This window comes from Capra hircus, chromosome 8, assembly GCF_001704415.2.
Source record: "Capra hircus breed San Clemente chromosome 8, ASM170441v1, whole genome shotgun sequence".
Classification (NCBI taxonomy): Eukaryota; Metazoa; Chordata; class Mammalia; order Artiodactyla; family Bovidae; genus Capra; species Capra hircus.
Genome location: NC_030815.1, coordinates 52730752 through 52752187, shown reverse-complemented (window position 1 = coordinate 52752187; position 21436 = coordinate 52730752). Strand labels below are relative to the sequence as shown.

At 37.3% G+C, this 21436-nt stretch overlaps 1 protein-coding gene across 6 annotated transcripts in view; it reads left to right on the top strand.

The window, feature by feature from the left end:
* The window catches only part of PRUNE2 (prune homolog 2), a 301538-nt gene that overhangs the window by 51169 nt on the left and 228933 nt on the right, over positions 1-21436 (top strand). For all 6 annotated transcript variants that reach the window (XM_005683795.3, XM_013965995.2, XM_013965997.2 and 3 more), the window contains exons 2-4: positions 199-303; positions 4372-4574; positions 6847-7010. In XM_005683795.3, the coding sequence (XP_005683852.2) occupies positions 199-303; positions 4372-4574; positions 6847-7010 (472 nt within the window). The remainder of the gene's footprint in view (positions 1-198; positions 304-4371; positions 4575-6846; positions 7011-21436) is intronic.

Here is a 21436-nt window from a genome sequence, read left to right as displayed (position 1 = left end):
AAAATTTGAATGAGCATTTCTGAATGTTAAACATGTTGTACCATTTTAGGCCCTTATATAAAACCTCAAGATACATTTATGCGTTTTTGCAATTGTGTCTGAATATAGCTAAGGCATACATACTTTAAAAAGTTGAAAAATATACACTTTACATTAATCTGTTGTTAAATTGTGATGTTTTATTTGAATTTATTTCAGAATCGAAGCAAACGCTTGGAGAAGGTCCATGTGGTTATTGGACACAAATCCTGTGATTTGGATTCTCTCATTTCTGCCTTCACATATGCTTACTTTCTAGACAAGGTGAGTGGAAAGAAGGTCATGAATCTTTTAAGAAATTACCATTTATTTTTTATTTTCAGCTTTGCTGGTCTTCCTCTAGTTGCAGAGAGCAGGGGCTACTCTAGTTGTGGTGCGTGGGCTTCTTACTGTGGTGGCTTCTCTTGTGGAGCACAGGCTCTGGGGCACTTGGGCTTCAGTAGTTGCACACACAGGCTCAGTAGTTGCAGCTCCTGGACTCTAGAGAACAGGCTTACTGGTTGTGGTACACGGGCTTAGTTGCTCCATGGTATCTTCCCAGATCAGGGATTGAACCTCTGTCCCCTGCACTAGTGGGTGGATTGTTTGCTACTGAGCCACCAGGGAACCCCAAGATTATGCTTTTTATATTTGAATTATGAGGTACCTTTTATAAACAGATATTTTCCAGAAAAACAAGGGAGCTACTAACTTAATTTTTCATGTTGTGGTTTATTGTTGCAAAGAATAATGTATTGTAATTAATTAATCAACAAATATTTATTGGTCACTTACTACATATTAGGATTGTTCTAATTATTTCTTACTGAGTCTCTGCATAAGTATTTATTTCAATAGGATCGATTTTTTCAAATAAAAAATTTAAAAATTTTATAATTGTTGATTACTTTTGTCAGAACTTCTTGTTTGCCTTTATCATTCCTGTTGGATAATCTTGCCCTTGGGAGTAGAAAAATACGTGCAGAATAATCTGTGAACATTACATGAAGTATAGAGCACACTGGCTGGAATTTTCAGTAACAGAGGTGTTACCGTCCACATCTGTATTCTGTTTTTGCCTCTTAGCCTGACTTTATACAGCAAGGTCACTCTCAGTTAACAATAATCTCCCTTGAGTCAGTCCTCGTACTCTGTGAAGCCATACTATAACATGCCAGTGGAGGTGGAAAAGACCTTTCTTTAAGTAAATTGTTTAAAAATGTCCATTCCATAAATTCTCTGCATAAATATTTATTTCAATAAGATCGATTTTTATTTTTCATCAACCCACATCAAAGCATAACTTTAAAGCCTAAAAAAGTATGTTATGAGTGTCTTGTTGCTATGTCTAATTTCACACAATTTTTAGTTTTCTGGAGTGTACTTTGTTTTACTCCAGTTTTGTTTGGATCCTTGACTCTGATGGTGTGCATAGCTGATCTACAATGACTTACATTCACATGAAACCTGGCCTTCCAGAATGAGCCGTAGGTGGCAAGAATGACTTTAGGGCAGCAGCTGACAAAGTGCCAGGTCAAATATTCTGATGTCGACATGTGACTTTCTATCAGATTTATCTTAAAATTTGCTAAACTTTACAAGGGAGATTAATTGGTATGAAGAGAGAAATGTGCCTGTATCAAGACATGCATTTAAATACTAATCTTATTAATGGGATTTTTTCTTATTTATTTTATATCGACATGTAGTTAATTTTGAGTATTGTGTTCATTTCAAGAGTACAGCAAAGTGATTCAGTTACTTTGCTGTACACTTGATTTTCAGATTCTTTTCCATTATGTCACAAGATATTAAGTATAATTCCCTGTGCTATACAGTAGGTCCTTGTTGATTACCTTTTATACATATAGTAATGTGTATCTGTTAATCCCAAACTCCTAATTTATCTCCCCCAAGTCCTGCCCACCCTTAAGTGGGTTTTTTGACTTCTAGGAAAAAAACATTGCTTGTCTTGAGAACATTAGAGTTGCCTGAACTAGACTGGTTTTTGGACTGATCATGGCATGGATTTTTTTTTTCCCTTAATGGGATCGGAGAGGTTGCATTAGGTTGTGGAGTTGTTGCTCAGAATCTCGCAACTTTGTCCAGAGGAAAGTTTCTTTCTCATTTTCCATGCCACAGTGAACCACTGATACCCTTGTACAGTCATTAGAATGCGTGTGCACACACATACACCTACCCACTCACTCCCCCAACACATAGAATCCTTCACAGGGAGAGATCTTAAGTCTTCAAGGAAGTACAGTTTACACCTACTTAAAGGAGGAAAATTTTTCCTAAATTCATCCTTCTCTGTATGAAATGAACATGTCAGATTACCATGTCATGGACTCTTAGGAAGTCATATAATAATAATGACAGCACTGCCACTAGCTTTGATGTCTTGAATCAATATAACATCCAGCAAAAGGAGTGGGCAAAGTAGTTGTCATAGTAAAATAAGGAGATGTGTGGCCTCTTTCCTCCTTCCAAGACTCATGACTAAGCATGGGGACTAATATGGAATTACTGAAGGGTCACATACTGGGAGCTTGTTAAGCTCTGTGTCTTCCTCTTAATTTGCTGCACCCTGCTCCCATCATGAGTCTGCACCTTCATATTAATTTTTCCTGAGAACCTGGTTACTCCATCTCAAAGTATGAACCCATAGAAGGGCAGGGTTTGCAGCTTCACATGTCTGACTCTGTTTAATTGCTTTTCACTCTGGTAGGTAAGCCCCATTCTATGGATGGGGAAAACTGAGGCTTAGAGAGGAAAATGGCTTTCTCAAAGTCAGACTTAAGAGTCGGGACCAGAACATAGTTTTTCTGACCCCCACTCCAGAACAGGTCCTGCCAAAACAGGCTCAGACTGCATGGCTCTTGACTTAAGTTTCAGTATCAGGAGTACGGTATAACTCTAGCAATTAATAAGGAAAAACATCTTGTTGTGCATAAACTGGTAATGATTATTACATGCTTGTGATTCTGTATTAGCCTGATAGGTGGGATAAAAACCATCTTGTTGGAATGGCTTTATATACCATAGTAGTAGGTGATTCATTTATTTCACTCAACAAATATGTATTAAACATCTGTTTTGTGCCAGACCATTTTATGCACTTAAAAACATGATCAAAACTGACAAAAATCCCTGCTAGGAAGGGGAGATGGATGATAAAGATGTTAAGACTGTGTAATAAACTCTATGCTTGTGAAAGAGCTAGTGATGATGTGAGAACAAAGGCCATTTAGTTTAGGCAAAAATCCAGTTTTTCCAAACCCCACATTCTCTCAGTGATATTTAGGGTTTATTGCTATAGAGTTATAGTAATTTTTTAAAGCACCTTCATTTTTAAAATTCTCATGGAAAAATAAGTTTATTATTGTGAATCTGAAATTCTCTAATATCTACCCATCTCCAGTTTCCCCCATCATTACATTTTTTTTAAAAAAAGAGGTTTGTTAACATAATATTTTTTTAAAGATATAAAACATTAATAGAAATCACAGTCTGGTAGTCTGGGAGCCAAATCTGGAGTTTTCACTAACCTAATAGTATTTTTAAATAAAAGGTTTATTGTGACATTGTAACAGCTAAACATCACAGATAACACCCCCAAATCTAGATTTCTAGCTTCTCTTGAAGAATTGAAGGATTTGCCTCTCCTGGACTGGGAACTTTTTGCATGGAATCAATTGACTGGAGTTGAGTGGGAGGCATCCCATATAGATGTGACATCCGGGTCTTTCTGTGTCAGTGCAGTTTTTACCTGGAGCTTCCCTGTTGGCTCAGCTGGTAAAGAAGCCACCTGCCAAAGAAGAAGACACAAGGAAGCTCCCCTGGAGAAGGAAATGGCAACCCACTCTAGTATTCTTGCCTAGAAATTTCCGCAGACAGGAGAGCCTGGCGGGCTATAGTTCACAAAAGGTCACAAAGAGTCTGACGTGACAGAGTGCACACACGCACACACACACAGTCTTCCCCTGCGCTGCGGTCATCGTTCTAATTTTTTGCTGATTCCATAAAGATGGGCAGATTTGTTTCCTATGAAGAAGAAAATGTATATATTTAAAAATTGTGGAGAGGGTGAAATGAGACATAAAAAATTTCAAGAAAGGCAAGAGAAGTTTCATGTGGAGTAACAAGAGATTAACAAAAATTAGGGACGACTTAATCCACGGAAAATGCTCTGCTCATTGGGTTCAGGAAAAACTGGTTATGAATGTAAAGTGGTTTAACGAGACCAAAGGACTTTCATTCCCTTTCCAGTTCCGCTCTGGCTTGAGAAAATGTACTGGTATTTTATCCTCCTGCTGCTGTCAGTGATTCAGCCAACTTTTCTCTTGGTAGGTCAGCCCACCAGGGGTTCTCTGTTTGCCCGTGCTGAACATACCAAGAACTGAATTCAATTACTTCACTGAAACAAGGTTTATTTTAGAAGAGCTAAATATCTCTGAATCATTCCACATATTCCGAGATGAAATTAATCTGCATCAGCTAAATAATGAAGGAAAGTTATCTCTAACACTTGTTGGCAGCAATGTACTGGCAAGGTAAGGCTCTGGAGGGAGGTTTGATATTTTATAAAAGATTTTTCTGTGCCAAGTATTACCTTGTTCAGGTTTTTTGTGGTTTGGGAAGATGTATGAAAGGCAGAGGACATTTCGAAGAAAGGGAATGTGTTTTTTCTCTTACAGCAAAATTGGGCTATGCCAAGCCTCTGTTTTTGCTTTGGCAGTTCAGATATGACATCTTTGAGTGGAAAATACTTATAAAATAGACCAAAATTTTAATTTTAAATCATTTCAAACACTTTCTTATAGCAATGTGACAGTCCTTTATACTGATGCTGAAAATGTATAATGAAGATTGAAATAAAACTGAAAAATTCTTAAGAAAGAAATCTTGGTAGTGAAATGGAAAATTATGTACATGGGATAGGAAAGCCATTCAATCATTGGCTCCTTTAGTCATAGCATTTACTATAAAAGCAGGATGGATTCTATAAAGTTCATGTAATTTTTACTCCTTATTTTATGGACAAGAAATGCGAAACCCATTCGCAAATGACTTGCCCAAAGTACCACATGCAGTTAATAGAAGGGTTTGGATGAGAACACAGATCTGTTTCCTTTAGTAAGTACTTAGGAGTTGCTAACTGGTGCATGAATCTACAGATATTATACATAAAGAGGAATAAGTTAAACTTCCTGCCTTCACAGTTCTTACAACCCATCACAAAGAGTCCCATTTCGATAAGCTCTCTGTTGCTAGTGAGTGAAGAGTCCCTACTTAAACATCTCAGCCATCTGAGGTGATAGTTTTTTTGCACACTTCGCCCATTTTCTAATCATTGATATAGCATTCATGCGTGGACATTGACCTTAGTATATATGAAATAAAATGTACAAGTATCTGATTTTTTATGTAACTTTCTAAGGAAGCATATTTAGGTACGGATACATTGTATTGTCCGTTGTGAAGTTCATTCAGTTATAAAGAGTTTGGAAAATGATCTGCCTCTGTAGGGTTGTTTTTATCCCCATGATACTCAAAACACTCAAAATTCTTTTGAATAATACTTATTAATTAGTTGTTAACTGGCTGAGAGTTATTCATAGGTTATTTGACTGACTTCCATTATCATTGTTCAGGTTGATCATGTGCTTGACGAAATTTGTGTGTTAACTTTTTCAAACTAACTATAACACAAGGAGATATGGAAAGAAGCAATGCAAGATGCCAAAGAAGGGAACTATGAAATTTGTGTCAGTTAAGATTTTAGGAAGAGTTTTGTTACCAATTAAAATGGAAACATTTATTTTGGTTTTGAGACTGAAGTTGTAAAGCCTTGCTTTGGGATTGTTTATTTCATTTCCTTCATTGCCATTCTTTGAGTTTTGGCAGACAGAATCAAGTCAGTTTTATCAACCTCTTTCTCCCTGCCTTTGATAAAAGCCAACTATATCGCATATAAAAAGAATGATGCAGAAATAAATAAGCTAGAAGTATTTTTTTCCAGCAACATAACTGAATGTGTAAGTTTTGGATCCAGATAGTTAAGAGTTTAAATATAAGTAGTCTACTTACTAGGGCTTCCCAGGTGGCTCAGTGGTAAAGAATCTACACACCAAGCAGGAGATGTGGGTTTGATCCCTGGGTTGGGAAGATCCCCTGGAGAAGGAAATGGCAACCCATGCCAGTTCTTGCCTGGAAAATGCCATGGACAGAAGAGCCTGGCTGGCTATAGTCCATAGGGTTGCAAAGCGTCAGACTAGATAGCAATAGCAGCAGCAGCAGTCTTACTAGCTGTGTGGCCTTGGTCACTGTTATTTAATTTTATTTTTACATAATATTTAAAGGTTACAATCCATTTACAGTTTTTACAAAGTATTGGCCATATTCTCTGTGTTTGTAATGGTCACATTTCTTAACCTTTTCGTGCTTTTTTTCCCACCTGTGAAAATAAGAATTTTAATAGAACCCATTGAGTAGAGTCAGTTTATAGTATAAAATGTAATAATTCTGAGAAAGTATTTATTACAGAGTCCAGCCTATAGTGAAAACTCAATAAATGTTAGCTATTATTATTATTATTTTCCAATAGCCAAACAAGAGATGGAAGTGCTAAGGTGTGAAGGTCTTCAAAGACTCTTGGGGATGTAATTAATTAAAATGAAACGTGAAAACACATAAAGAATAAGTCATGTGAACTTATTTTTGGTTATTAAGAGGAAGTCATTTGTGTGGAAATAGAGATTAAATAATTCCAGAAAGTAAGAAAATATGCCCTCTTTCTCCTCCTCTCCTCCATTTGCTTTCCAGTGAGGACAAAACTTTAGAATCAGCAGTTGTCAAGGTCATTAATCCGGTGGAGCAGGGCGATGCCGGCTTTGAGTTCCGAGAGTCTTTGTCGTCTCTCGTGGTGAAAGAGATCCTCCAGGAGGCTCCCGAGCTCATCACCGAGCAGCTGGCTCATCTGCTCAGAGGTGAGAGATGACTCTTTCCATTAAATACTGGAAGGCTTAATGGAGTGTCTCTAGACTCACTCATGCATAAAGAGTGCGATCCATTCTTGGCTTAACAGTCCCTTCAAGACCACGGGAAGCTTCAGCAGAGAGGCAGGGAGTAAAGAGTTTGTTAAAAAGTAGCATTATATTGAATATTAAAAATGTACATTTAGAAATAGGCATGAAGGATCTTTGCTGTTTCACCAGACAGGAATAGTAAATGTTCCCACTCCACAACAGCATGGATATGGGCCAGAACTCCACACTCCTTCATTGAAATGTCTCCTGTTACTGATCTGTGCTCATTTATATAATACTACTTGGATGGCAAAGTCACCGACCTTCCTTTTGATGATACTGTGCAGCACTTTTATGGTTAAACTGCCACCTCCTTCTCTCCCCATCAGGCAGTGTTTTCCATCTTCTCCCAGTTAGCTTTAAGCACTGTGTTCTCAGCACACTGTCATCAATCACCCTCCTCATCTCTTTTTCATCTTCCTCAGTGGGATCTATCGCTTCTAAACAGTGGTTTCTAAGCTGGAAATTGTCCATTGACTTTGGTGCCACAAAATTACCACAAAAATTCCATATTGTCTCATGTAGGGCAGTTTGGGGTTTTGTATAAAGCTGTTTTTCCTCCTTTCAACAATCCATCTTGAACATGATAGACCAAGTTTTTCTCAGGAGTATTTGACACAAGGAAGTGAAAAACAGTGATTAACAGGCTGAAAGAATTAAAAAGGAAAGAGAAGCCCAAGAATATGGTGACAACTCCATTAAGGCTTTTTTTCCCCTTTTTCCTTCGCTTCCTCTGCCTCTACCAGAATTTGGAGGGAAAAGGGTCCAGGACTTCTATAGTTCCTATAAATGTCTTAGAACCAATGGCCCTAGTCAACTTGTTTTAAATACTTTCTGGCTATGAACATCTGTAAAACTGCTCTCTGGGAAACTGCCTTCAACTAAACTAAGTAACCACAACCATTTATCTCTGACAGAACAGAAGGGAAATAAAGGCAATTGGGGATCTCGGCCAAAAGGGAAGTTGTTTGACAGTGCAAATATGTGGTGCAGGCAAACACTAGAGAATATGTTTTCTAATTATTTTGAAACTAAGAAGTTTTGTTTATTGTTCAAACAGATACATGTGTAATTTTGTAGGGAAAAATGTAGTCAATGGACAGTTCAGCATGATTTTCCATAAGTAATAAGGTAATATTAAACTGTAGTACTTGGAACAAAGATATGATTTTGTTGCTGATGATGACAATGATGACAATGATAATAATGGTGACATTCAGATTTAGGGAATTAGAATCTTGTGGCTCAGATGGTAAAGAATCTGCCTGCAATGCAGGAGACATAGGTTTGATCTTTGGGTCAGGAAGATCTTCTGGAAAAGGGAACAGCTACCCACTCTAGTATTCTTGTCTGGAGAATTTCACAGTCAGAGGAGTGTGGTGGGCTACAGTCTGTGGGGTTGCCAAGAATTGGACGTGACATGTTCAGCTGGACATGAGGAACCAACCCTTTGATGGATATTACACTTTAGACCCTCTTGTTAGTTACCTTAGTTTCAGTTTGCAGAGTTGCCAAGAATTAGAACTATGGTAAAGGACCTTGTTTTTTTTTCATCATCAGAGATTTTTCATAACTTTGGGTTTGAAGTGGCCTTGGGAAGCTGGCAAAATAAGACTGTCACTTCCTTGTTGCTTGGAAATTGGAATTTGGACAGATAAAGTCCCTTTACCTGTGAAGGCTGCCCACACAGACACTGTCATGAGAAGGCCAAGGTTGCTGAAGCCTGGCGGTAGAAGACATGGGTGGTTTAACATAGTAGAAAGAGAGCTCTGGAGACCTTTGACTGAAGTGCGACGCATGCATATGCATGTATACATTATGTGGAGGGGGATGGAGCATTTCGGAACAGTTTGGCCAAGATGAACTGAAGAATGATGATCCCAGGAGTTTGACTTTAAAAAGGTAACTTAAGTGTTTGGAGCAAGAAGGGCAATGGCCACTTTTTAAAAGCTCCTGACTTTAATAAATACAAGAAAGGAATCAAGTTGAATTTTGCTATACTCACTAAACTGAAAATTAGATTTTATGGCTTTCTAATCATGTATTAACACCAAACCTAAAGGAGTGTTTAAAAGGGAAGTCTTTTTTATGTGCCTATACATAATTTTAGGATTCGTTATTTTCATAATGTAATTCTTTCTAAAGGGTTTTCTGTAGAAACAGCTATGATTTATTTTGCATTTTGGGGTGCTCAAAATGATCATTAATTTGACACACATTTCTAGACCACGTATTATGCATTCTTCTAGGTCTTGAAGGGATGCAAATTTCTACACACACTTTTGCCATAAAGAATTTTGAAAAATGTCTGTTTCCAGATGTCATGAAGTTAAATATTTAGTTAAGATTTGACTTGCTATACATTGAAGCAAATACATCGCTGATTTGGAGACTTGCATGTCATCCATGCCTTCTTAGGGACAGCATGTTTGTATAATATTAGAGGTCCTTTTCTACTCTTTTCATGAGAAAAGTGCCAAGTAACCAAAATATTTTTGCAAACTCTTAAAGTAATCATGAAGCAAAAAAAAAAAAAAGAAATTTAATCAAGACTTGAAATAGTCCTTGAAAGCATCATAATTGGACCTCTACGGAAGATATGTTATTATAAACTTTGTGCCAAAACACCTGAATATATTCCAAACTAAGTACTTTGTCAGTCTAACTGTTCTTTGCCTTTCATTCTCATGGTCACACCCTAAAATCCATCACGCTGAGGCTGGTGTGCTGTAAATGGATTTCTTGAGCCAAGATATTGATCGCCTCAGTCTTTGGAGAGCACCCTTAGTATGCCTCTTAGCCTGGTATACTGAAGAAAAAAAAAAACACCCCTGTAATTTTGAGTGTATTCCTTAATGTGCAAAAAGGTTGGGCCTATTCTTTTTTAGTATTGCTTGTTAGTTCTTTTCTTCTGCTCAATTTCTAAGTATTGCAGTACCCTAGAACTTTGTCCTGGGGGCATTTTTTATCTGTACAGTACTTAGATAGCCTCATTTAGTTCCAAAATCTTAAATGTAACACACAGGCTGTGACTCCTGTATCTCTAAGCATGACCTCTCTTTAGAATTGCAGGTTCATTTCCAGTGCCCATTTGACATCTTCACTTGCATGTCTAATTTGCACCACTACTTCAACAGGGCTATCACGGAACCCTTTGGTTCCCTGCACCTCCAAACCTACTTTTATCCCAGTTCCCTAATAGTAGTAAAAGGTACTGACAGCCACCCAATTGTTCAAGCCATTCAAGCTAAAAGTGATACTTGATTCTTTCTCTTACCTTTCCTCCCTCCTTGATGCTTCAACAAGTCCTGCTGACTCTACATCTAAAACATAACCTGCATCCATCCATTTTTCTCATGATAACTACTAGTATTTCAATCCAAGTTACTCTCTTTGACTAATGCCATAGCTGCCTGATTGTTGCCCTATTTCCTTCATAAAATCTATTGCTTACAAAGTGATCATAAAAGTATAAACCAGTCAAGTCAAACCCCTGCATAAAATCCATCATACTCAAAATCCATGCATTCCACCCTTAAAATCCACAACACAATCTTGCCCCTGCCAATTCCAACATCATCTCATGCTCTTTTCCCATTTTCGCATTGTGTGTTCTAGGAATATGCCAAACTCTTCCACTCTTGAGGATTTACATAAACTGTACCTTCCTTCGCAAATGCTTGTTTCTACCCATCTACTTAGCTTTATCACTGTATCTCCTTCTCCCTCTTGGTCCTTTATTCCAGAATATAAGCTTCGTGAGATAAGAGACCATACATGTTTTGTTCACTGCTCCACTGTAGAAGAAATAGAGTAGCCATCATAGTCAGTACTTGGATGTAATCTCAAAAATGACAGAATGATCTCTGTTCATTTCCAAGGCAAACCATTGAATATCACAGTAATCCAAGTCTATGCCCTGACCAGTAATGCTGAAGAAGCTGAAGTTGAACGGTTCTATAAAGACCTACAAGACCTTTTAGAACTAACACCAAAAAAAGATGTCCTTTTCATTATAGGGGACTGGAATGCAAAAGTAGAAAGTCAAGAAATACCTGGAGTAACAGGCAAATTTGGCCTTGGAGTACAGAAGGAAGCAGGGCAAAGGCTAATAGAGTTTTGCCGAGAGAATGCATTGGCCATAGCAAACACCCTCTTCCAACAACACAAGAGAAGACTCTAGACATGGACATCACCAGATGGACAACACCAAAATCAGACTAATTATATTCTTTGCAGCCAAAGATGGAGAAGCTCTATACAGTCAGTGAAAACAAGACCCAGAGCTGACTGTGGCTCAGATCATGAACTCCTTATTGCCAAATTCAGACTTAAATTGAAGAAAGTGGGGAAAACCACTAGACCATTCAGGTATGACCTAAATCAAACCCCTTATGATTATACAGTGGAAGTGAGAAATAGATTTAAGGGCATAAATCTGATAGATAGAGTGCCTGATGAACTATGATGGAGGTTCGTGACATTGTACAGGAGACTGGGATCAAGACCATCCCCAAGAAAAAGAAATGCAAAAAAGCAAAATGGCTGTCTGAGGCGGCCTTACAAATAGCTGTGAAAAGAAGAGAAGCGAAAAGCAAAGGAGAAAAGGAAAGATATAAGCATCTGAATGCAGAGTTCCAAAGAATAGCAAGGAGAGATAAGAAAGCCTTCCTCAGTGATCGATGCAAAGAAATAGAGGAAAACAATAGAACAGGAAGGACTAGAGATCTCTTCCAAGAAAATTAGAGGTACCAAGGGAACATTTCATGCAAAGATGGGAACAATAAAGGACAGAAATGGTATGGACCTAACAGAAGCAGAAGATATTAAGAAGAGGTGGCAAGAATACACAGAAGAACTATACAAAAAAGATCTTCACAACCCAGATAATCACGCTGGCATGATCACTCACCTAGAGCCTGACATCCTGGAATGTGAGGTCAAGTGGACCTTGGGAAGTATCACTACGAACAAAGCTAGTGGAGGTGATGGAATTCGAGTTGAGCTATTTCAAATCCTGAAAGATGATGCTGTGAAAGTGCTACACTCAATATGCCAGCAAATTTGGAAAACTCAGCAGTGGCCACAAGACTGGAAAAGGTCAATTTTCATTCCAGTCCCAAAGAAAGGCAATGCCAAAGAATGCTCAAACTACTGCACAATTGTACTCATCTCGCATGCTAGTAAAGTAATGCTCAAAAGTCTACAAGCCAGGCTTCAGCAATACATGCACCATGAACTTCCAGATGTTCAAGCTGTATCTAGAAAAGATAGAGGAACCAGGGATCAAATTGCCAACATCTGCTGGATCATCGAAAAATCAAGAGAGTTCCAGAAAAACATCTATTTCTGCTTTATTGACTATGCCAAAGCCTTTGACTGTGTGGATCACAATAAATTGTAGAAAATTCTGAAAGAGATGGAAATACCAGACCACCTGACCTGCCTCTTGAGAAATTTGTATGCAGGTCAGGAAGCAACAGTTAGAACTGGACATGAAACAACAGACTGGTTCCAAATAGGAAAAGGAGTACGTCAAGGCTGTATATTGTCACCCTGCTTATTTAACTTATATGCAGAGTACATCATGAGAAACGCTGGGCTGGAGGAAGCACAAGCTGGAATCAAGATTGCCGGGAGAAATATCAATAACCTCAGATATGCAGATGACACCACCTTCATGGCAGAAAGTGAAGAGGAACTAAAAAGCCTCTTGATGAAAGTGAAAGAGGAGAGTGAAAAAGCTGGCTTAAAGCTCAACATTCAGAAAACGAAATGGCATCTGGTCCCATCACTTCATGGCAAATAGATGGGGAAACAGTGGAAACAGTGGCTGACTTTATTTTTCTGGGCTCACAAATCACTGCAGATGGTGATTGCAGCCATGAAATTAAAAGAGGCTTACTCCTTGGAAGGAAAGTTATGACTAACCTAGACAGCATATTGAAAAGCAGAGACATTCTTTGTCAACAAAGGTCCGTCTAGTCAAGGCTGTGGTTTTTCCAGTATCATGTATGGATGTGAGAGTTGGACTATAAGGAAAGCTGAGCGCCGAAGAATTGATGCTTTTGAAGTGTGGTGTTGGAGAAGACTCTTGCGAGTCCCTTGGACTGCAAGGAGATCCAACCAGTCCATCCCAAAGGAGATCAGTTCTGGGTGTTCATTAGAAGGACTGATGTTGAAGCTGAAACTCCAATACTTTGGCCACCTGATATGAAGAGCTGACTCATTTGAACAGACTCTGATGTAGGGAAAGATTGAGGGCAGGAGGAGAAGGTGACGACAGAGGATGAAACGGTTAGATGGCATCACCCACTCAATGGACATGAGTTTGGGTAAACTCTGGGAGTTGATGCTGGACAGGGATGCCTGGCATGCTGGGGTTCATGGGGTCGCAAATAGCTGGACACGACTGAGCGACTGAACTGAACTGATCTGAACCACTGTTCCCTTCTCTGGTCTGCAACAGTGCCTGTCATATAACAGACCCTCAATAAATCCTGTCATGAAATGAGTTTTTCAAGATTTTTTAATATCCTTTCTGTTTTATAACTATGTTGATTTAGTTGGTACTATGATATTGTATTAATAATTTCCATTTCATTCCAGCCCATCCCTCCAATATTCTTAATGTCCAGAATTTGAACATTGTTCCTTCCAGTAATATCCTCCCCCCTTTTTTTGCTTTTAGAAATCTTTGTTTTGGTATTTTTCAAGTGTTTGTTTCTATTTTCATCTTTATATATGTATCTTTTATATACATATCTATATATATAATTTTTAGCCTTTCATGCAATGTAATACATGTACAGAAAAGAATACAAAACATAAAAATTTAAATATACAGCTCAGTGAAATATCACAAAAGGGACATCTTTTTAACAATTAGTCAGATAAAACGTGGAACAAGATAACCTCCGTGTGCCTCTCCCCATCACAGCTCTCTCCTTCTCTAAGTAAAGATAACCAATATTTTGATCTTTACAGCACACACCTTCCTGCTTTACTTTAAATTTTACCACCCCTATGTGTTCCCCATAACAGTACCGCTGCTACTGCTGCTAAGTCGCTTCAGTCGTGTCCGACTCTGTGCGACCCCATAGACGGCAGCCCACCAGGCTCCCCCATCCCTGGGATTCTCCAGGCAAGAACACTGGAGTGGGTTGCCATTTCCTTCTCCAATGCATGAAGGTGAAAAGTGAAAGTGAAGTCACTCAGTCGTGTCTGACTCTTAGCGACCCCATGGACTGCAGCCTACCAGGCTCCTCCGTCCATGGGATTTTCCAGGCGAGAGTACTGGAGTGGGGTGCCATTGCCCATAACGCTAGAGATTGATTTTTGTCTCTTTGATGTATTATATAAATGGTATCATATATATATCATTTTTATCATATCCCTGCTTTTATATTAAATGTAGTATCTATTTGCACAGATCAGTCATCTATCTATCCATTTATTATTTATATTATTTTTTGTGTCCTTTCTTTTTCCATAGAATATTTGAGGTGGCTTACAAAAATGCATGTAAATATAATAAAACAGAAAAAAAGAGTCAGGGTCAGGAAACATACCAATAAATAAACTTAGAGGAATAAAAGTGTGTTCTGTTTGAAAGTTTGAATATGAGCCTCCTGGAGTCTAGAAAAAAGTAGAAATATAATTAACTGTGAAATTCATATTATTAGTGAAACAAACACGTATACCAGTTCCTTATTAAAAGAATATCTAGGTCTGAAGGTTTTTTCAATACATCATCCTTTTTGAAAGGACACCTAATATTCATAGATATTCTCCAACTCTTATATAACATAATAGCGGTTTTTACAGGTACTGGGCAGTGTATCACACACTTTTCTGCTCCTCAGTCAGCATGTGGGGATTGTTCTAGACAGCTTGACCTTTAGTTTAGTAAAGACTAGACTGTTCCTGTTCCAAGCCTCTTTTTCTATACAGGCCGGTGGTTTTTCCAAATATAGGAAATTAAGATTAGTCATATTGGAATCTTTTGTAGTCTTAGTCTTTAATCACTGCCCTAGCTATATGTCAGAATGTTTGCATGATGGGATAATATTATGTTCAACTATGGGGGTAGAACCTGATTAATATGGATGCTGTTAAAGGATCATTTGTACCAATTAAAAGTAGGTATCAAGCTGCCAGTGGAGAAATAACCTGCTGTGTTTATCTAATCTTCTCCCCTGTCACTCTATCATCTGGACCTTGGCAGGACGGTTATGGATAAATGCCAACAGGTGACACAGCCATAGCTAATGTGTGTTCAGGCTCTTTAGGGCATTTGACAAAGTTGGCGTAATTTGCATTTTCTTGAATTAATACTTCTTACAATAGTTAGATTTTGCTGTTGTCTTTTAGTAGGACATATCTCAAACTTAGAAATTTCAGGATGCAGCTCATGAGCATCAGTTTCATCAGAAAAGGCATAGACTGACTTAGGGAGATTGCTTTCTAATTATGTGTATAAGAAATTATCTGAAAAGAGAATGTGCTCATTCAGATGAGATCATAAATGACCTTGATTTTTGGAAATCTGTCTTTTCACTTCTTCATCCTCTCCCTATCAATGTTTTTTTTGTTATGGTTCTTGTTCGTTTTCTTTCTTTTCTCCTCACTTTTCATCTCCTCTTCCTCTTCTTATTTTCTTCCTCCTACTATTTGCTTCTAAGGCTTATTATTATTTTCAAACAAGTTACCATCTGTTCTGTCTAAAAGTCACAAACAGTCATGGTGGCCTACAGTTGGTGTTTGGTTACGCCCTGAGTTTGTACCGAAAGCAAACAATTATAGACCTGTCAGACTCCTCAACCTGTATTCGTTTTCTGCAGAAATGTTTACTAGAGGGCTACTGTCAAATGTAAGGTCCATTAAATTGCTGAATCATTGCACCGAGGATTTGTGTGCCCACATGTGTATTTGTGGGCCCACTTGTGTATTTGTGTGTGTGTGTGTGTGTGTGTGTGCATTTTCCAGAACTAGCTGGCAATGATGAGACTGCAATCACTGATTACCAGGCAGGTTTCCATCAAAACCACAGCTCCCTGGACCTTTCAGGTTTCTTTCCTTTGTAGAAGGCCTTGAGAGAGCCACAACTTCGATAGTGAAACAAATAACAGCAATTGTTCTTAGCTGAGGAAGTGGAAAAACTATGCCCTAGGTTTTAAAGAAATAATTCTCTCCTTCTGTTGGTTGTTCCATTTGAACGTTAATAAAGAATTGTTGCTTGCTATTTTCGTAGCTGGGATTAACAGCTTCAAAAAGATCCTTTTAAGGAGGTCTAATAGGAAAGGAACAGAGCCAGACCATTTTTTTCCCTCTCTTGCCCAAAGAGTGAATCATCTCCCAAAATGGTTACAAAGTCCAGAAGGAATTATACTGGCTGTTTTCCTTAGGAAGAGGGATGGCCTGAGTTGGGGGAAGGGGATAGAAATTATTTTTTTCTGCTAGATATAAAACCAGAACAGTTCCTCAACCTTAGAGTGTTAATTATTTCTCTTGCCTTATAAAGATGAGTTTTATTCTTAAATTTAGGCATTTTAAATTTATAAGATTACTAAGCACTTGAATAACTTGCTCTCTTTTTAGCCCTTTGCAGTCAAAAATACAAATTGTATTTTCCATTTTTTTCTCCTTCTTTCTCCCTCCCCCTCCCCCTCTGCATTATTTGTCCTTTAATTTTTTTGTTTCAGTATGAAAAAAACGATCCCAAGTGAAACAGGAAAGAGGTTTAAATCCCTTCTTTTCTGCAAAGAATTTATCATGCAGGATATGCCCTGACTGTGGTGAATGTTTTCCCCAAACAATTTCTGACTTCATTAGTTCATGGTTTTTTGTTTTTGCCGATTATCACATAATCCAACGTTTTTTTTAATATAAATTTGTTTATTTTAATTGGAGGTTAATTACTTTACAATATTGTATTGGTTTTGCCATACGTCATCATGAATCCACCACAGGTAACACTTGCTCTCCATCCTGAACCCCCCTCCCTCCTCCCTTCCCACACCATCCCTCTGGGTCGTCCCAGTGCACCAGCCCCAAGCATCCAGTATCATGCATCGAACCTGGACTAGTTCATATTTAATATTAATGCACTGCAGTTGCTTTTGGGAAGAGGTCCTTCACTTCTCCATTCTTTTGAACAAAGAATATGTGGTTGATTTTTTTCTCTAATGGAATGAAATATTTACTATTTTATTATAATTGCTTTCTTTGTTACTTGTTGGTAATTTCTCATGGTCTTTGAAGAGCTGGGACACTTTTGTATACATGTATATGAATTTAAGGATTTTTTTAGTTCCGCAGATTTAACTGGAAGTTACATCAACTCCTATGTCAAAAATAGGTTTGATTTTGCTAAGAGGTGCTTTTGGCTACTCTACATCCTGCTACTGATATTTAACTTAAGTATGTTACTAAATAGGCCTCTAGAGTGAAGTAGAAAATTTTCCTATAGATAAGTCCCTTGAATAAACTTGGGCTATAGCCTTTCTTCTGCAGTAAAAACTACTCAGTATGGTGAGCATCTTTTTGACTAATTTTTTTCCTACTTACATCAGAACATCATCTCTTTCTTAATTGTCAAGTCAAAATTATAATGTCAGAAGTTCCTTTTCATTGAGTTATTCTGTAGGATTCTGTTTAGTGCAATACCTGTTAGATTAGTTTCTGAATACTTCCTTTTAATGTATTTTAAAATTAAAATCATTAAACTGAAGAAATTGGAATCTTGGTTTGACCGTAAGCCAGGCATATTTTTGTGAAATTTATTACTAAATATTTATATTTTGATGCCATTACAGTTTAAATTTGATTTTCTAATTACTCAAGACTGTTTATAGAAATACAAGAATTTGTATTACTGACATTATACCCAGCAGCCTTGCTAAATTTATTTAGTCTTAAGTTAATTTGTATTATTAATTAGTTAATTCATTTGTTAATGAATAATTAATTTATTTGTATTTTCATTTTTAAGTTGATACACATATCGTCTATGAAGAAGTCAGTTTTTATTTCTTCTTTCTCTTTCTTTACACTTTCACCTTTTTTGTTTTTACACTTCTACCTCTTTTGCCTGTCTTATTTCTCTGGTTAGGATTCACACTGCAGTGTTAAGTAGAAATAGCATGCATCTTTGTCTAATTCCTGGTTTGAGGTGGAAGTCTTTCATAATTCACAGTTAAGGATAATGTTTGCTTTCCTTATTTGTTTTTTTTTCCCCTCTTTTTTTAAAAATTGTTTTGTTTTTTAAATGTTTACAATATTGTGTTTGTTTCTGCCATACAACAGTGTGAATTAGCCATAACCTTAACTTGGCTTTCACAAATGCCCTTCATCAAATTAAGGAAGTTGTCTTTTATTTCTACTTGGCTGAGATTTAATATAATTAAATATTGGATTTTATCAAGTAGTTTCACAACTAGACCTTTACTGAGGTGACCATTTGATATTTCTCTTCTACTAGGGTGCTGAATTATGTTAACTTTCGAACGTTAACTTGGCCTTTAATTCCTAAAACGTCCCTATTTGGTGACAATTCAATATCCTATTATACGTTGCTATTTTGATTTGGGGCTGGCTTAAAAAATTTTTTTTGCATCTATACTTATGAGACAGAGCTGCCTCTGCTTCTTCTTTCTTCTACTGTCTCTACTGAGTATTGGTATGAAGATTATGCTGGATTCAGAAAATAAGTTGGGAAGTATTTTCTCTTTCTAATCTTTGGGAGAATTTGTGTAAAATTACTATATTGTTTACTTAGATGTGTGGAACTATGGATATTAAACTGTGGATTCATTTTAAATTAAATGGGAAACCATCCCAATTTAAAATTTCTTTTCCTATCAGTTTGGCAAGTTGAGTTTTTCCAGAAATGTCCATTTCCTCTAAAATTTAAAATCTATTAAGATGATATTTATCTTTTAAAAAATATTTGTTTATTTGGCTGAGCCAGGTCATAGTTGGTGCACGCAGGATCTTTACTTGTGGCATGTGGGACCTAGTTGCCTGACCAGGGATTGAACCCTGGCCCCGTGCATTGGGAGTGTGGAGTCTTAGCCACACTTCCCTTAGTATAGGGAAGTCCCCTATGCTTATCTTTTAAAGTCATTAGAATCTGTAGTATGTCACTATTTCATTTTTAATATTGGAAAATTATACCTTCTATCATTTTGTTTTTTAATCATTTTCAAAAACCATATTAGTCTTTTCCAAGAATCAGTATTTTGTTGTATTTTCCTTATATGTGTTTCTTTTTTATGTTTTTAAGTTTTGCTGTTATCTTTTCTATATCCTTCCTTCTACATTTTTTTAGTTGAGATTTTTTTTTTAACATCTCATGCTTTTGAGGTTATAAAATTTCCTCAGCACAGCTCTAGTTGCATCTTATGAGTTTAAATATAGTATTTTCATATCATTCAATTAAAATATATTCTAATTTATGTTGTGATTTTTCCTTTTACCGTGATTTGGAAGTATATTGTTTATTTTTCAAACATTTGGAAATTTCCTAGTTTTGTTTTATTATCAATTTTTAGACTATTTTCATGATGGCTGTAGAAGATAGCTCATTGTAATCCTCTGAAATTTGTTGAAGTTTGTCTCAACAAGTGGCCAACTTTGGTTAATGTCTCATTTGTGTTAGAAGATAAAGTATAGTCTGATGTTGTTGATAATGATAAATTTATGTCAGATCAACTTTGTTACTCATGTTGCTCAAATAATCTATATATTTACTGATTTTTTTTCCTGATGGTTCTTAGAGTTGCTGAGAGATGTGTACTAAAATTTCCCACTGAGATTGTGTATTTATCTCATTCTTCATCCAGTTCTGTCAATTTTTGCTTTACATATTGAGAAGCTATTCAGTTCAGTTCAGTCGCTCAGTCGTGTCTGACTCTTTGAGACCCCATGAATCGCAGCACGCCAGGCCTCCCTGTCCATCACCAACTCCCGGAGTTCACTCAGACTCACATCCATTGAGTCACTGATGCCATCCAGCCATCTCATCCTGTGTCGTCCCCTTCTCCTCCTGCCCCCAGTCCCTCCCAACATCAAAGTCTTTTCCAATGAGTCAACTCTTCGCATGAGGTGGCTAAAGTACTGGAGTTTCAGCTTTGGCATCATTCCTTCCAAAGAAATCCCAGGGCTGATTTCCTTCAGAATGGACTGGTTGGATCTCCTTGCAGTCCAAGGGACTCTCGAGTCTTCTCCAACACCACACTTCAAAAGCATCAATTCTTCAGCGCTCAGCCTTCTTCACAGTCCAACTCTCACATCCATACATGACCACTGGAAAAACCACATTAGGTAAAGTTATTAGTAATGTTATTAGTTCATGTAAAGTTAGGATTGATGTATCTACCTGAAGGTTGATTCTTTAATAATAAGCACATATTTGTCTTAATCTCAAGTAATTCCTCTTGTCTTAGAGTATCTAATATTAGTATATTATACCAGTGTTACATCTTTTTCTACTCTTTTACTTTCAGTCTTTCAATATCGTTATATCTAAGGTGTGCTCATGTGAAAAGTATATTGCCATTGTAGTTTTAAAATTCAGTTTGATAATTTTTGTCTTTTAATTGAAGTAGCTCAGTAAAAAATCCACCTGCTATGCAGGAGACCCCAGTTCGATTCCTGGGGCGGGAAGATCCACTGGAGAAAGGATAGGCTTCCCACTCCCGTATTCTTGGGCTTCTCTGGTAGCTCAGCTGGCAAAGAATCTGCCTGCAATGTGGGAGACCTGGGTTGGATCCCTGGGTTGGAAAGATCTCCTGGAGAAGGGAACAGCTACCCACTCCACTATTTTGGCAAGGAGAATTCCATAGACAGTATAGTTCATGGGGTCACAAAGAGTCAAACACAACTTAGCGACTGAAAAACGAGCAACAACAAAAAATACATAACATCAAATTTACCACCTTAAACATTTTTAAGTGTACAGTTCAATAAAGTATACCCACATTGTTGTGAAGCAGAGCTCTGGAACTTGTTCATCTTGCAACACTGAAACTCTATACCCACTGAACATTCATTGTCTCTTTATATTAATGCAAGTGCTCTTACGTTTGGGCTTAATATGTCATTTTGCTATTTGTTTTCTCCTTGTCTCAGATTTCCCCCTTTTCTCTATCCTTTTTACTGTTATTACACTATATAAGGATTTTTACTATTACATTTTCCTTCATTAGCTTATTAGTTATGAATTCCTTTTTAGAAAATTATTTTAGTAGTAATTAAGATTACAAAATACCATTAATTTATCTTATAAATCAATATTTTTACCACTTGCCTGATAATCCAAGAAC